We start from the raw sequence: 16,335 nt of genomic DNA, 5'->3' as shown, positions 1-16,335 counted from the left end.
ACGCTAAAATTGTATTCGGTTCGGTTCACGGTTTTGGAGGGCTCGGTTCGGTTAATTTTCGGTACAAATAAATAAGAACTAAAGAATTTTTTCTTTTGAAAAGCTGCCAATACACAATAGAATTCTTGCATAAAATAAATAAAAGCGACCCCCTGTGTGAGGACCACTAACCACTAAGCCACTGTGAGACTGGGATTTAGGACGACTACTAGTCTATTTCCCTTTTTAAAATAGTAAATGGCAAATGGTCCCATTCTCTCACCTCTGGTCCCTGACCCACAGATTGGGAACCGCTGATTTAAAACTACCTGAAACCTGCTCCTGACTGTTGTTTCTGTCTGACCGCTGAGAATTAGCCTGTGAGTCGCCCAACCCGTTTTAGACTGTGCACATTCAGAGAACCAGAGTTACTGTAAGTAACTGCGCTCATGAGAACCATGTGGATTCAACTCAACAAAAAGGGCACGGAGAACGGCTTTACTCTCGTCCATTCGCCAAACTACTGTCCGGATACTCTAGACTCAACAGACACAATAAGAAGAGAGTTTAAATGAGAATGAGGCCCAGAGTCCGCGCAGAGAAAACATGAGAGCAGCGCCCGGACACAGGTGACGTGATGCAGCCGCAGAGGAGCCGCGCATGAGGCGAAACGAGAACCGGGAGACAGACGGCCGAGCGGGACACGAGCGGAGAAGCACTCGCGCTTTGGAAGAGACCGGGGGAAGGCGGTCGGTCTCTCCTGCTCATTCACTTCACCAGACTACTCCGTTTTGGTGTTATATGTGGCGAAGTAGGCGGAGAGTGAGTGCGCGCTGGAAGAGCCTGTCCCCGTAACAACGCGTTGATTGATCAGTGAAGCAACACTACGCACCTTGCGTAGTTTGCGTATAGGAAGAACCGGCTCTGAGCGCTGGTATAACTTTTTGGCTGAAGTGCGGACGTGATGGGATATTGTAGCGAGGCTCAAGACTTTTAATCAAATACTTAAAGCCAGCGCCTTCAACGACTGCAGTTTCTCTCTGCTACTCATGCAGCTTCAATAGCGTCCGTGCGGAAACTCGCGTAGGAACTTTGTTCCGCGGCACTTAATATGACGTTAATAATAAACTTACATTATTTAATGAAAATAATACACCGAAACGGTACGCAAGTGGACCGAACCGAACAGGCCGAACCGAAGCGGTTCAATACATCCCCGTGAACCGTTACACCCCTACCGACTACCAATAAACGCTGAATTATGGATGAGGTTTCTACCAAATGAAGATACAGAGACATGGAGAGGAACAATGTAGTTCAACAGCCCATTAATACATAAATAACAGAGAATGTTAACTTCATGCTACATGCTAACGGCTCGCTTCAAATGCTGTTGCTTCACTTCTACTGGACAATCTACTTAATTTTCTTATACAGTACTGGAATGAGACGAAACATTCATATGGAACGATCTTGACTCTACATTATTTGTGTATGCTAAATATGGAGGACAGCCCTATGTTCCCCGGGACATATGTTCCCCCGTCAACAGAAGTGGAGTAACATAGATGTATTAAGATTATGCACCATCCTTAAAGGAACAGTCCACTGTTTTTCCATACTGAGGTATGTTCTCACCTGAGCTTAGACGAGTTGATGTGTACCTGTCTGGTCTTTGTGTGTGCCCTCAGTCACGCAAAATGACCAAAGATGTTGTTAGCATTTGGCCTCTCCCAGCATATTCCTATAGCTCCAAACAGGGGTGAAGATAGAAGCTACCACACTCTTCCATGGGCACGTACAAAGATCAGACAGGTACGTATCAACCCATCTAAGCTCAGGTAAGAACATATCTCGGTATAGAAAAACGGTGGCCTGTTCCTTTAAGATTATGCACTATCCTTAAGGTTAGTGGCTATAGGGCAGGGTCAGGGTTAAGCTGTTTCATATATGTATGACGTTTCACTCTCATGACTTGTGATAGATTGATGTATCAACTCACCTACAAAAAAAATACGATTGGTTGATGTACCACCTTCTCTCTTGAAGGAAGCTAGTTTGCACTGGCCATCTATGATAAAATTGCATGGACTTTGGTTGTACAGTGAGGCAGGGACAAAGATTTCAAATAGAACCGTTGTGCAACCAACATCTAATATTTTGGAGCGCTTGTCGCAGAGAGAGCCTCCTCTTGCTCCAAGTAGGATCTCTGTCAAGTGTCTCGTCTAGAAGTGAAACAACAGCATTGGAAGCTAGTCGTTTGCATGAAGCATGAGGTTAGCGGTCTCTGTTATTTATGTATTTATGGGCTGGTGAGAGTGTCCTTCTCTCTTGAAGCGCCTTTACTTTCGATCACAGTGGTCTCTTCAATGCTCCGGGATCAATTGTTTTGTAGGTTTTCTGGTCTGCAGTGAAAACCTTCCAAACAATTGATCCTGGAGTGTCCTAGAGACCACTGTGATGTCAAGTAAAGGCGCCATACTGGCCACTATACTGCAAGGTCAAATACACACAAGTATCCCCTTTTTTTCCACATAACGTTATGCATCTTTAAAAATTCATGCAGTTTCAAATAATCGTGTTCTCCTCGGTCATTACTTCTGCTGAAACGCCTCAATCTGTATTCCCTGGATTTGATCGCGGAGTACACTGAATGCAAAAGTGCACTCCACAATAAAACCCATATTCCATCAGCAGACTCGCTCTGAACAGTTCTGCCTTCAAATTACATGCATCACGGCCTCATTAAGTTGTTAACATTAAGTTGGCTGAAAATTAAAACTTCATTAACTACAGTATTTTTTACGTGCCATTCCTGTTGATGCATGTGATTAATTTATCACAAATGAACTTGCTAACCCTGCAGTTTTAGATCTCTGCAAATACGATCTCAAAAGCATATCATTTTTCTGTCTCATAGAAATGAAAAGGAGCAGTGGCATTGATCCTAATGTAATGACTGTTAGCAAGTCAGCTAGTTCGCAAGACTTTTCAGTCTGTCTGCCTGCTCAGTGTGTTTTCCCAGTAGGCATGAGCATTAACCGTCAACCATTGCAAACTTTGAACGATCCAGATGTTTTCAGCTGTTGCCCATCTGAATCTACAGACCATTTGAGAATCTGTGTTTACTTTTTTGGGGGTCAGATACACATCCAAAGCCCTCCAAACTTTATCTTATAAGATGTTATTGATAAAGAGACCACAGAAATTATGGGTGTCTTCAGACCAGAAAAGTCCTAGTTTGCTTGTTTTCGTTTGGTGCAGTTTGTATTCAGACTGTACTTTTTGCAAGTGAACTAAATTTTGTAAACACATACACGTGTGTGATGATTGAGGCTCCCATTGGACAGCAATGACCACAACAAATGAAATTTAAAAATATATTTGACCCTTACTATGATAATAAAAGGAAAGTAAGAGACCAAACCACTTACCATTTACCTCAGCTTCTCCGGAGTCGCTGGAGGAAGAGGTGTTTTGTGCGGATGAAGGGTCGTCTGCTGAGCTGTTTGTTTCTATTATGTCCACGGGACAAACTGTTGGTCTTGTTCCTCCACTTGTCTTTAATGCGTCTCGTACTTTCATTTAAGTTTGGACAAGTTTTTTTCCACTTTGACGCCGTGGCTGTTCAGGAGAAGCTCGAAGTCGCTCTCCTTCATTTTCTCGCTAAACACGCTGAACAAGAACACATTTTTGTGTGTCTTTTCTAGCAGTTGGGTTAGTGCATCTGCCCAAATATCGAGGAGGCTCAGTGTCTCCTCCTGGTCTGTCCACAGCTCATTGTTTGTAGCATCCATCCAGTATTAGCGTTAGCAGCTGCGAAGGGCTACTTTTTCCCACGGTGCCTTGCTATGGTGACTTGTTAAGGCCAAAAAGGCGCATGTATCCCAGAGTTGTTTCGGATCAAGAGTGGTTTACATTCACACCTGAAGCGAACTGCACCAGAGTCTGTTTGGAACCGGACCGAGATCCACTTTGTCAGGTTTCTTTGATCTGCACCAGGATTCGTTTGTTGTTTTCACACCTGCATAAAAGGCCCGGACCAGCGTTCGAAATAAACCTTGGACCAAAGAGTGCAGGTCTGAAATGAATGCCATGAAAAGGACAAAACATACCTCGCTATAAATAGTGTTGGGCTTGTCTTCTCTATTCATTTGTATGGGGATAGAACGTTCATTTAAATCGGGTCTGGGATTTGATGGCTAAGAAAATGTGTGCATTTGTTGGGACAGGCTCAGATTGCTAAAAGCATGTATGTGATTCCTATGTTACAGTCTTCTCTCAAGTGTTTAAGCTAACTTGTTTACAAAGTGCACCAAGATGTGAACAATATATATTATTATTATTATTATTACATTATATATTGTACAGCCCTTAACAGTATTGGAGTTTTTGATGGAGGAGTAGGAGGAGTTAAAGCAAACGTAGATTTTGTAGTAATAATAGTATTTTTTCAGCCATTCGTTGAGCGGCTTGCTTAACAAAAATGAGCAGGTAGTTGATGAGAGTGGACACACCATTGCAGCATTAGTATCTTTGAAATTGGCCCTAACAGATCGAGGAGACTCTTTTGGTCCATTCCCGGAGCCACTATGTTCAGTCGTAAGGGGTTGATTTTCTCCTGATTAATTCGTATGGTTGTTAATGAGGGAACAGCTCTGCCTCATTGGCCGCCTCAGTCCCATCGCTCTGTCCCAACACTCGAAGGGATCCACCATCGCCACGCGTTACATTTGATACACTCAAGTCTTAATTAAAGTGAAATGGGCCGTGCCGTTGTAGATGTCTTCACTAGAGGCAGATGGAAAGACTCCTCTCCGATGATAGTCAAAGAAGTGAATGAATGAGCTGGAGGTACGACTTAATGATTCGCCTGGTGATTAGTTTAGTTTGGTTGGAGCGTGTTCATGAGTTAAGTGAATTCGGAGTGGTTATGGATGGGAATTGATATAAATGTCATTCATAATTTCTCGTATCGATCTGGTTCTATCTATCTATCTATCTATCTATCTATCTATCTATCTATCTATCTATCTATCTATCTATCTATCTATCTATCTATCTATCTATCTATCTATCTATCTATCTATCTATCTATCTATCTATCTATCTATCTATCTATTCCAAATAAATAAGAAAGACGGACTATATAGGCTCATATGTACATGCTTCATGTAATTTTGTATTTAAACAGGGCAAATAAATTGGCCTCTTTTGACAGTGGTGTGGGATACCGTGACACGCACTTCCTACAAAGCATATTCAATGAAAGGTTCTTGAAGTTTCAGCTCAGAACACAGCCCAGATAAAGACCACAGGGAGGAGTTCAGCTTGGCTCAGTCCCAAAAGGCCAGGGCCAAACCGGTCTGACCAGGTATAGGTAAAGGTTTTGGGACCGACCTTTGGCTGTGGCCAAAACGCTAGTCTTTGTCTGATGTGACGTGAACAGACTCTGGTCCCTGATTGGTAAGAGAGAGGACAGCCCTCACTATTGACACGCAGGTCATACGGATTTAGTACCTACTGAAAATGGTTTGGTGAACTTATTTGAGGCCCAGACCCACCAGTTGAGAACCACTGTTATTATGGCACATGGCTTTGCCATCCATCCATCCATCCATCCATCCACCCACCCACCCACCCATCCATTTGGACTTAGTAAAGGCTGAGAAATCCAGCATTTTATACGTACCATTTGTCTATGGTGATTATAGAGTAGGTGCTCGGGATTTAGAATAAACTGAAGTAATATCCATATGTTTAAAGTTGTTCACAAGGCGTTTTTTTTTTTTAATGTTTGCATTATGAAAAAGTAAATGGCCCATTATGTGTGTGTGCTGAATAAAAACTCAGTCAGTGTCCTACCTCTATTATAAATAACTATTGAGTTTCATGTGAACATATCCTAATCTCTGCTCTGCTATGATGGGATTACCAATCTCCTGTCTGCATTCCCACATGAATCCTATGCAAAGCATCTGTGCATAGTATGTACTTGGCCGACCTTTTACACCAGAAGCATGTTTATTAATTACCTTTATAGCATTGCCAGGATGGAAATGACGGCCACATATGGTAGCGTTAATCCAATCTCTATTCCAATCTAATATAGCGTCTCTCCCGGCGCTATATGGTCTGTAAGAAGAGAGGTTTTATATAGAAAAAGCGGTGATTGGCAGATGCCGATTGGTGGCAGCTTTGTACCGTTTGATTGTGGGCATTCACCATGTCTAAGCCGCATTAATCTTTTACTCTGAAATTGTAGCTCACCAGAGAAATTTGTTGGGAAAAGTTTGTCTTTTTTAACTTTCGGGCTTCAGTTTGTGATACGGTTTAGGTGAAAGGACACGGACAATATTTAATGATTAATGGTTATTATGGGTCACATGCAGTTAGATGAAACTTGGTTGAACTGATTGTCTCAGGAGCTCCGTGTGCAAACCACTTTCAAAGTAAGTAGGACTGGTCAAAACTGCCTTGAATGTTGGCCGTTGTTTAGTGTATTTTGGGAATTTCCACTTGGCCAGTTTCAGGTGAGAATGTGATTGAGTTTAGGCATACTTTTTTACAATGCCTTCTTATTTATTGAATGTTATGTTCGGCAGCACTGTAGGTTTAGAATTTGTTTACATGAAGTTTTTGTTTCAAATGTGGCCTCTTAACCTCCACCTGAACAGAGCACATTTTCGCCCGTTTGGCTTTATCCAAATCTAAAAAGTATCTTGAAAAAACGTTAAAAAAAAAACAAGGATGAAAACGCAACAAAAATATGACAAAAGAGTGACCATAACACGACAGGAAAGCAACAGTAACACAATAAAAAAGCAGCAAAAAGCACGACCAAAAAAAGAGACAAAAACGCTTTAGAAATGTGACAAAAACGTGGTGACAAAAAAGTAACCATCAGTTTTGTTGGTCTTAGCTTTTCAAATGAGCCGTTGCACTGGCCTATAGTCTGTAAACTCCAGTTGGAAGCTTTTAGATTTGGGGAAATCTGAGAAAATGTGCAAGGTTCAGGTGTTATTTGGTGCTACATTTGTTATATTTGTCAAGATTTAGTCAAATAGTTTTGGCTAGTTTTAGTCGACAGAAATGTCAACGTTCAACTAAATGTAAAACTCATCTAAAGCAGTACTAAGTAGCTCTTGCCCCTAGAGGCCGCCATAAGTGCAACTGCAGGTGTCGTAGCAAGTTGAGATTTTTTTTTACTCATTAATTGTCCGTGGGAGTAAATACTACACTGACAGAAAAGGCGAAGGGAGACAGGGATATTGTACATCTAATTACACAATGGAAATATTTTTTTTTCATTCAAACTTGGGTGTAAATATTGCTTAAAGTGGCGCTAGCCCGCAGTTAGCTTTGCCCGTTAGCATGTTAGCTTCTTCTTCGTGATTCTACGTCGCAGTAAAGAGCGGCAGGAAAAAAGGCAAAAACGTCCTTTTTTACGAGGAACGCATAAAACGCTGCTTCTTGCTCCGGTTTTAGGGATTTTATATTTTCCAAGGCAAACAAGTTACTTAGTATTGCTTTAATAAGGTTTTTTTTCTTCCTTTTCGTTTTCAGTCATTTTCTTTATACATTGTCAAAAATATCTGGAGAGTTTAGTTATTGTTTGATCTTCATTGTGTACTTTTTTGTTGTAGTCAAATTTTAGTCACCAAATGTGTTGCTTTCCCTAAACCTACGACAAAATATTTAGCCAACAAGTGAAGGGTTGCCAGTTCAAAAATCCATGTCCATTCACCGAAAGTGGGAAATTCTATTGCGGGTCGTGTTCTTGTTTACTCTTGTCCGTCGACAGTTCTGCACCTCCCCCAAACTCTTCACTGTCAGCCGTGTCTCTGCAGTGCTTTCCTTGAGCCCATGCGTTTTAACCCATAAAGGAGAAAGGCGTTGGGCCGTGCTTGATTCATCGCGCTCCCGTCCTCGATGCATTTGTTCTACTTTGTTGTGACATTTATGAAACGGAGCGTGAAACGTAGGCACTTTCTTTCCGCAAAAGCAAAAAATGCAAACGGAATCCTTGAGAGTGGAGACACATGAAAAGAGGTGGGAAGAAAAATATTAAATGAATAAATGCATCGGAGCTGCGCAGTGCGATTCAGGGACAGTTCTTCCACTTGCTGGACCGTTTTCTTTATGTTTACAGTCAGCTTTGTCTTCAAATTAGGAAAACATGACCTTGAATGTTTATATCAATACACAATTTGCAATTTCTCTCGCACTTTTGTATAAGAGGCTTTTAGAAGCCTAACATCCAAAGGGATGTTTTTCATCCCTTTGTTCACCACGAGGATGGATTGTCTAAATGTCCACCATTTAGTCTGATCATGTTGGATGTTAAATAGTTAAAATCAGACATGTTCAGACTCCTCTTGAAAATAAACCTACAGGAATCCTAAGAGGTAGATCTACATGTAATACGCAAATGAACAGAACGAATGTTGGAATTCCCTGTGAAAACTATGGAGCTAACGTCCTTGTTGGAGCTTCAGTCCTTGTTGTCCCTGTCTCTTTAGGCAGATGTGGCTGATGATTGTGAAGCTAACGTCGAGTCCTTGTTGGAGCTTCAGTCCTTGTTTTCCGGTCCCTGTTGGATGGGAGTCCCTCTGCAGATCGGGCTGAAGACTGTGGAGCTAATGTCCAGTCTTTGTTGGAGCTTCAGTCCTTGTTGTCCAGTCTCTTTAGGATGGGAGTCCCTCTGCAGATGGGGCTGATGATTGTGGAGCTACCGTCCAGTCCTTGTTGGAGCTTAAGAACTGTTTAGAGGCGGATCTTGGGGTCCACAAGTCACTCGGGACACTGATAGGCATGTACACACCACGAAGGAGGGATTCTGAATATGTGGGTTGGAGGAGGCTGAGGTAACAGCTGTCAGGAAAGCGGAGGCAAAGAGTTAAGAGAAAAAATGATGTGAAAATCGGAAAAGAGGACTTACCACCTTTTCTGCCTGGTCCTGTCAGATTTCGGAAGCTAAGCAGGGAAGAGCCTGGTCGGTACTTGGATGGGAGACCGTGGGAAGCCTGGGTCAATGACATGAGTAAGTCGTTGGTGGTGGTTGGAGGGGCTGATGGCAAAGACTGGTTACCTTGCTTCCATCAGTCTACCCCAGGGCAATTGTGGCTTGGTAATACAAGCTTGTAAAGTGCAATACAAGTGTAAGCCATTATTATTATTACGTGGAGTTGTTGGTGCAGAGGATGCGGCAGAAAATGTTACGTTGAATGATTTTCTTGAGACTCCGGAAAAGAAAATCTATATAAAAAGCAAAGGTTCCAATTTGTAAAGGAATCATGAGTGATAGAGAGTTTAAATGTTTAGGATTTCTATTGACAGCTGCTGCTAAATTGAGATTAGAGACCAGGACCCTGAACGCTTTGCTTGTTCTGCTCATCTCGCCTTTTGCCCCTGTATTGGACTTGAGTAATTAAACATATGCTAAAGGCTGCTCATCTTTATCCAATTAGTCTTTTTTTTTTTTTTTTCTATCCCCAAGTTTTGTCTTTGGCTTCCCACCAGCTGCTCAACAAACCATTTCACCATCTGACGCCACTTCCAAGTCCTCTAAATCTCCGACCCCGAGACAGGGAGCAAATGGCTTTTTAAACAAATCTGAAAGTGAAAGCGTTTGAGCCAAACCGTCCAAGGGCTAAAATACCGCGCAACGCCTGTCAGTCATTAATTTCCACGTACTTTTCAGACACATCGCTCTTCATAATGGGCTCATTCGTTGCCGGAGATGTCTGCTGCAGATTTATGCTTTTGGCTCCGAGGCGGCTTTGGACCGGGGGCAGAGACAGCTGGTAATAAGTTAATATATAGACACATAGGAGGGGTATTATTCAGCAGAATTAGAGCCGATCATTTCGGCCCCTTTGCCTCCCGCCGATGCCCAGCTGTCGGTGCGGTCCGGAACAAAGTTAGGGCCGGGCTCAAGCTGCGGACGAAATGTGGCTTCAGTGCGCAGTTTCAGATCATAAAATATACCCTGTAGGTTGAGAGGAAACGGCTCCAAAAGGCCAACGGGGAAGTTAATCCGGAAGTTTCCACACTGTCGGCAAAACTTTCTAAAGCCCCATATTCATTGGATAAGACTTTTAGATTCAGCAGTAAAAATGTACCCCACTTTGTCATACAGTACAATCTTTCAAAAGCACGATTTGCATCCTGAAGCTAATTTATCTGCATAGTCTTATTTGCATAATGTTCTTAAAGTAGCCATTGTCATCAAAGCTCATGTAGAATATTCTTTCAATGCTTAATTCAAACACTTTTCATCTGTCCAAACAAAACTTCGGAGGCAATTTGTTTATTCCTGGATGGATTGTGAGGGGAAAAAACTGAATACGTTTTGTTTTAGTTATTACACAGGTGGATACAGTTGTCATAATTATTACTCAAATAAGAGTAACTGAAGTAGAAGTAAAGAAGTGACCAATAAAATGAAAATATAATGAAAAATAATGGAAACCAAAAGTCTTCTCCAGGGAACATTCTTTTCAATATTTCCATCTGAAATTGTATGGAAACACTACCAGAGTCTGTTAACATAGATGTTATTGGGTTGTTTTGGTCATGATTGCAGTCTTAAAGGCATATCTACTGCTTGTTCAATAAAAACCTTTTTGTACGACGTATGACAAATGACATTGGGCCCCATTCACAAACGTTCACAGCACGTTCTCATGCACAAATTTGTTCTTAAGCCCGTCTTAGGAAGATTTTTGGCATTCACAAAACTTGTTCTTAGCTGAAAACGCTCCTCTGTATACAAATCCTAAGAACAGTAGAGGATTTTTATTTTGGGTCGTGGTTTGTCATTGGTTCCAATACAGCTGTAAATTCAAATATCCAAACATAAGATCATTTGTAAAGAACTATTAACAATGTGAGGTAAAATTACCCCATGATGAGTAGCCCCTCCTCTGACTTTTCCTCTTTATAATCATCTTTATGTTTAGATCAGGGGTGTCAAACTCGTTTTGGGTCACGGGCCGAGATTCAGCTCCCTCGGCGGGTCCTCAAGTTCCTCAAAGACCTACTTAGTAGTCATTATTCATTCACTCCACACTCGGTGGTGGTAAGCTGTTTTTGAAGCCATAGCCGCCCAGGGACAGACTGTCATTTACCACGTGGCTATATAAAGTGTTGTTCATATCCTGAGCTCTTATTATGTCAGGGCCCTCTGCTGGACACATGTGGAACTCTTTCCTTTTAAAAAAATGTAATGCCCCCTAGTGGCTAGAATGAGCATTCTGGTTATTCTTTAAAATTCCTAACTCCGCACAGGAATGAGCTAGAGACTTCCCTTTTTTTTTACATACTCTGGAATTCATGCTCTACAGGGCAGGGGCCGGATTAAATCATCTCTTCATGTTTGACACCCCTGGTTTAGATCCTTAGCTGCGTATGTTGATTGGGATCTTTATAAACAACAGCTAAAAAGGGGCCAGTGCTTCCGTAAAATGAAATTCAGAATTCTCAAGGGGACTTCCCTGGTAAAATCAAGGACAAAGTAAGACATGAAATTAATATTCATGCAGTTTTTTGTTTAGCTGCTTGTCTTTGAAACTAACTAAAAAAACTAGAAAACATGAGCATTATTTTTGAGGCATAAAATACTGTGATCCTGAAATATCAATATATATACAACCACAGACTTTTACTCAAGTAACTCCTGAGTAATATTACTCAAAAGTTAAACTACTCATGATTTAAATGTGTGTAAATGTAACCCGTTCTTTCATGGAGCACTTACTTTAAATGAAGACGTTTTCCGCAGAGCAGCTCGGAGTTTCTACCTGCCACGTTTGAGCCATAAAATGCCCACAAGTCGTCCTAGGAAGCGAAAGCCTTCGGGCGTCTGCTGCTGAGATGAAGCCGTGCTCCGTTTCCTGTCTGTGAGATCAGACCGTGGACGCGATGCATGATGGGAAACTGTCAGACCTGCTGCTTGTGATTGTATCGTACTGTGAGATAGGGATCCACCGGCTGCAGTGTGTAGATGTACATACAGTAGGAAATGGCAAACAAATCAGATACATTTGTCTTTCTTTAGGTGATTCAGTGTCCTCAGCAAACATCAAAATATCGGGTCTCCATGGGGTCGACGTCTCGAAATCCTACGTGACTCCGAACTTGTCTATCTGTGAATCAGGACGAGAATGTAATTACTAAATGTGTTGTTTGTTTTTTGATTCTCAGGCCGTGTTCACTGTGTGTCTGGGGCCCTTCACTTTCTTCAGCGCTCAGAAAACCAAGTACCTGCAGATCCTCACCTCTGTCATGCGCTGGATCGGTAAGAACTCTCGACTCTGCTCCACACACATAATACTTTTACAATATAAGGTTCTATGACGACACTTCAGGCACTTGGATATGTGGTCCAAATCCTATACATATCCGATCTTTTGCAATGCGACTTTAGTCTGAAGGGCCAGGTCCCATCATCCGACCTCTTGGGACGTCATGGATGCTCTACAGATGCCATCCATGCTGCGTTAGAGAAGACGGGAGCGGACAGGGAAACTACACATGCACTTGTTATGAATGAAGTTAGCGCGAGTGAAGCCGCTCACCTCTCTCTCCACCGCTGAACTCCACAGCAGCATGTTAAAGATATCGTAGTCTCTGCTCCACAATAATCCTTAGTCCCAAAAAAATATCAGTGCCAGTAACTGTACCGGGAGTGGGTACGTCTCCATGGAGATGTGACTAAAGTCAGCAGTATTTAAGATTTCAGTAGGTTGGTTCCTCATCCAAATCCGTTCTTTGATCACCCACTGCAGAAATAGCATTTTCTGTGTCGAGCTCATAGATATAATATAATAAAGATAAGTGGGTCCCATTCAGCCCCATTCATTGAAAAAGGTTCCCGAGTCCTGTGTGAACCTTAATTGCCGCTCTGTCTCCTCCTACGCAGCCTGTTCCTTAAAAGGGCAAAAAGGTGGGAAGCCCTGCACTCACAGGGTGGGCGGAGTCAATGCACTGAAAATGCTTCCAAAATTCGGGCTGATAAACAAAAACCAGCGTGGTTAAAAATATTTCACCTACCCCAGCGTTGTCACATGGGTCAAGACAACTTTTAGGAAAAGAAAAACTCTTTGGAGCCAGGCTTTTAAGCCGTTCTTGGGATGTTTGAAGTCCCATTAGAATCAATGATCCCAAATGTCTCTTGGAGTCGCCCCTGGCCACCAGGGGGTGGTACTGCAGCAATGTCAGCTCCCCACTATAAGGACCAAACAGAAGCACGTTCCTCACCCATTGGTCGAGCGGCTCATGAGCTGCATGTTTTGTATTGATGACAACAGTATAGTCCAAAATGTTACACAGTGTGCCTTTAAATACTTACTTTATGTCTCACTCAATATGACATTTACAGCAGACAATGAAGAGGAATCTTTAATAATTGCCCAGTCCCCATCACTTCTGCAGTTTCAGTGATTTTTTAAACCATAGACAAATATCGTGATAATATCGTTAATCGCAATTATTTTGGCCAAGATAATCGTGACCCCAAATTTCATTATCGTCCCATCCCTCTTTTTTCAGCGCTTTGTAGGAAAGAGCCTAATTTTTATCAAGACCTTGATAATACTGATAGTAGCAGGAGTTGCTGTTGTAGTTGTAGTGACAGACAGGTGACAAGAGTTAAATTGGACTCCAACTTGCATTAAATCTGCATTTTTTGGGGGAAAATAATGGACATTGCTCAACTATTTTTACTGCATAAGTTCATTGAAAATGCAAAATCATGGTTTAGAACATATTCATTCCAAATCGAAGAAGAAATGACGACGGGCGTTGATTTTGAAAGTTTGTGGAACTAAGAATAAAGTATTGTGGCATCCAAAGCCTGGACAAGACAGTTCAGGGGAAACAGGGGGAGACCTTTAGGAGATAGTCGTAGCCAGGACAGTATTCAGCCGTATGTGCATCAGCCACTGGAGTATCGGCCGGACAGGTTGTAGTATTTCAGTTGAAGCCTCCCTCTCACTTTCCGGAAAGATCCCAGTTTTGGCCTAAATCAGTGCCGCGGTTAATGCCTTGTCTCTGGTCGGCCGTTATTTCCATTCCGTCTCCTTTGTGTCTGCCGCCTCTGTCCATCAGCCCCGCGCTGGTCTTTGATTCTCATCCGTCAGCGGGACAGTCCTGACAGCCCGTCCTGATTGGAGCGTCACTCACAGGGAAATGTCCCAAATAACCCCCCCCTGTCCCGCGTTTTTTTATTTATTTTTTTTGCTTTGTATTCATACCACAGCGGCGACGTCGCACTGAACAGCCAAGCGCCATTTGGAGGATTGGTTATTTCAAATTCGTTCTTGGAAGTGGAGGAAAGTACAGTGCGCTCCTTTGAAATTGTCCCCCTGATGTTTGTCTGCGGGGATGTAGGTAACTCTGTGTTGTGTGGCTGGACACTTTCTGACCTCGAAACCCAGCTCGCTTCAGTTCTCCAAGACCGATTCATGGAGATCATTCAAATATTTAGGAACAATTATGAACAATTCTTTCACATTTAATGAACATGTTGACTGTGTTTACAAGAAAGCACAGCAAAGGCTTTTCCTGCTGCGTCTTAACCAGGGTTTATCAGTGTTTAATGGAGAGTGTACTGATATTTGACATTGTTTCTTGGTTTGGTCATTTAACTCAAAAACAAAGCTAAACTTGTTAAACAGGGCAGTAAAATCACAGGCCAATCACAGTAAAACAGTGCATCTTGCCTGTTATAAAATCACAGATGACGATAGCCGCCCACTGTCCCATTACTTTGAGCTCCTTCCATCACGGCAGAGATACAGACTTCCTTCCGCCAAGAAAAATGTGTAGACAATAAAGTTATTCTATTGTATTCTATAAACTTAAAGTGAATGTTTGTAAGAGGCTCTTAGTGTTCATTCTGCTTTCTGATTGGATAATTGTCCCGACACACACAGATATTTATGAAATTTAGAATGTACAGAACACTCAACTTATGTCATTTGAAGGGGCGAGGGAAGCCTTGTAGCACTTAAAGGCTTTCCTGGCAAAAAGTCTGGTAAGGTTCGAAGTCTCAGAGCCGTTTCATTCTGTCTGAACACTGACCTCTTGTGGACAAAGTTCATTATTGCGACTTCTCATAAACACGACTGAAGCACCAACACAATCAAAGTGCAAGAGAAGTTTCAAATAGATGTGGTTTTATTGATCAAATCGATCATAGGCCGAGTCATTTAATTGGTAATGTGGGTTTATTCAGTTTATTATTAGGATCTCCATTAGCTGTGCTTTACAGCCAGCTAGTCTTCTTGGGGTCCTTGTTAAAAGCATACATATACTAAAATATTGTCAATATGACAGACAACAGATATAAAATACATTCTAAAAACAAAATACAACAAGTACAATGTAAGCTTGACATCATTCTGCATCCTCAAAGATAATCAACACCAATATAGTTCTTCAATTCCATCAACGCTCCATCCCTTCATAGCTCTGTAGACAAAAGTGCTTTTGAGAAAATTTGTATTTGCTTTGGAAATCACAAACCGTCCTCCTGATGATGATCACTAGTGTTATAGCCATGTGACCCTGTTGTTTTTAAATTGACTTACTAAAAACAAAGGATTATTGTGCTTTAATATTTAACAGCGTCACCTTAAGCCGGCACAGATCGAAGAGCATAGTTTTTACACTGCTTCTGTAAGAGCAGTTCAGTGCCAAACTGAGGGGTTTGTTCTTCATGGAGCTCCAGTGGGTGGGGCCAACTCAGTCACCTGCGGCTCTGCTGCGTCCTGATTGGAGCATCACTCCAAGGGAAACGCCTCAAATAACCCCCCAGTCCTGCATTTATTTATTTGTGCTTTGTATTCATACCACAGCGGCGGATTGGAGGATTGGTTATTTCAAGTTTGTTCAAGGAAGTAAAGGAAAGTACAGTGTGCTCCGTTGAAATCGTAGCCCTGATGTTTGTCTGCGGTAATTTTGGTAACTCTGTGTTGTGTGGCTGGACACTTTCTGACCCTATTTTAGTTTATCCATTAGCTTCAACACAAAAACATCGACTGCCTTGAACATGGAAGTTTGCTCCATGCACACGACGTGATATTTTTAACATTAGTTTGTCCATATCACTAACACTGCCTGCTGTTTATTCTTGAACTATATATTTCTGTACAATATGTTCCCCTCTGAAGTCAGGACTCTCACGAAAAGAGGTGATTAAATCTCTGCGGGACTTTCCTAGCTAAAGGTCAGATAATAAAAAAGTAACACACAGGGACTACAAGGTCACGACTGAATATAAAACTCTAAACCGCTACACTCTTCTCTCAATTGTTAAAGCTCTTTTCAAACTCCTTCAGCCCTAATTGT

At 42.0% G+C, this 16,335-nt stretch overlaps 1 protein-coding gene across 2 annotated transcripts in view; it reads left to right on the top strand.

Annotated features, from left to right (window-relative positions):
* tmem104 (transmembrane protein 104) overlaps positions 1 to 16,335 on the top strand; it is a 116,615-nt gene that overhangs the window by 79,356 nt on the left and 20,924 nt on the right. For both annotated transcript variants that reach the window (XM_079564487.1, XM_079564488.1), the window contains exon 9: positions 12,187 to 12,280. In XM_079564487.1, coding sequence (XP_079420613.1) covers positions 12,187 to 12,280 — 94 coding nt within the window. The remainder of the gene's footprint in view (positions 1 to 12,186; positions 12,281 to 16,335) is intronic.

This window comes from Gobius niger, assembly GCF_951799975.1.
Source record: "Gobius niger genome assembly, chromosome: 10".
In the NCBI taxonomy this organism is placed as follows: domain Eukaryota; kingdom Metazoa; phylum Chordata; class Actinopteri; order Gobiiformes; family Gobiidae; genus Gobius; species Gobius niger.
Note: the sequence above shows the minus strand (reverse complement) of the source record. Positions and strands in the feature narration are given on the sequence as shown.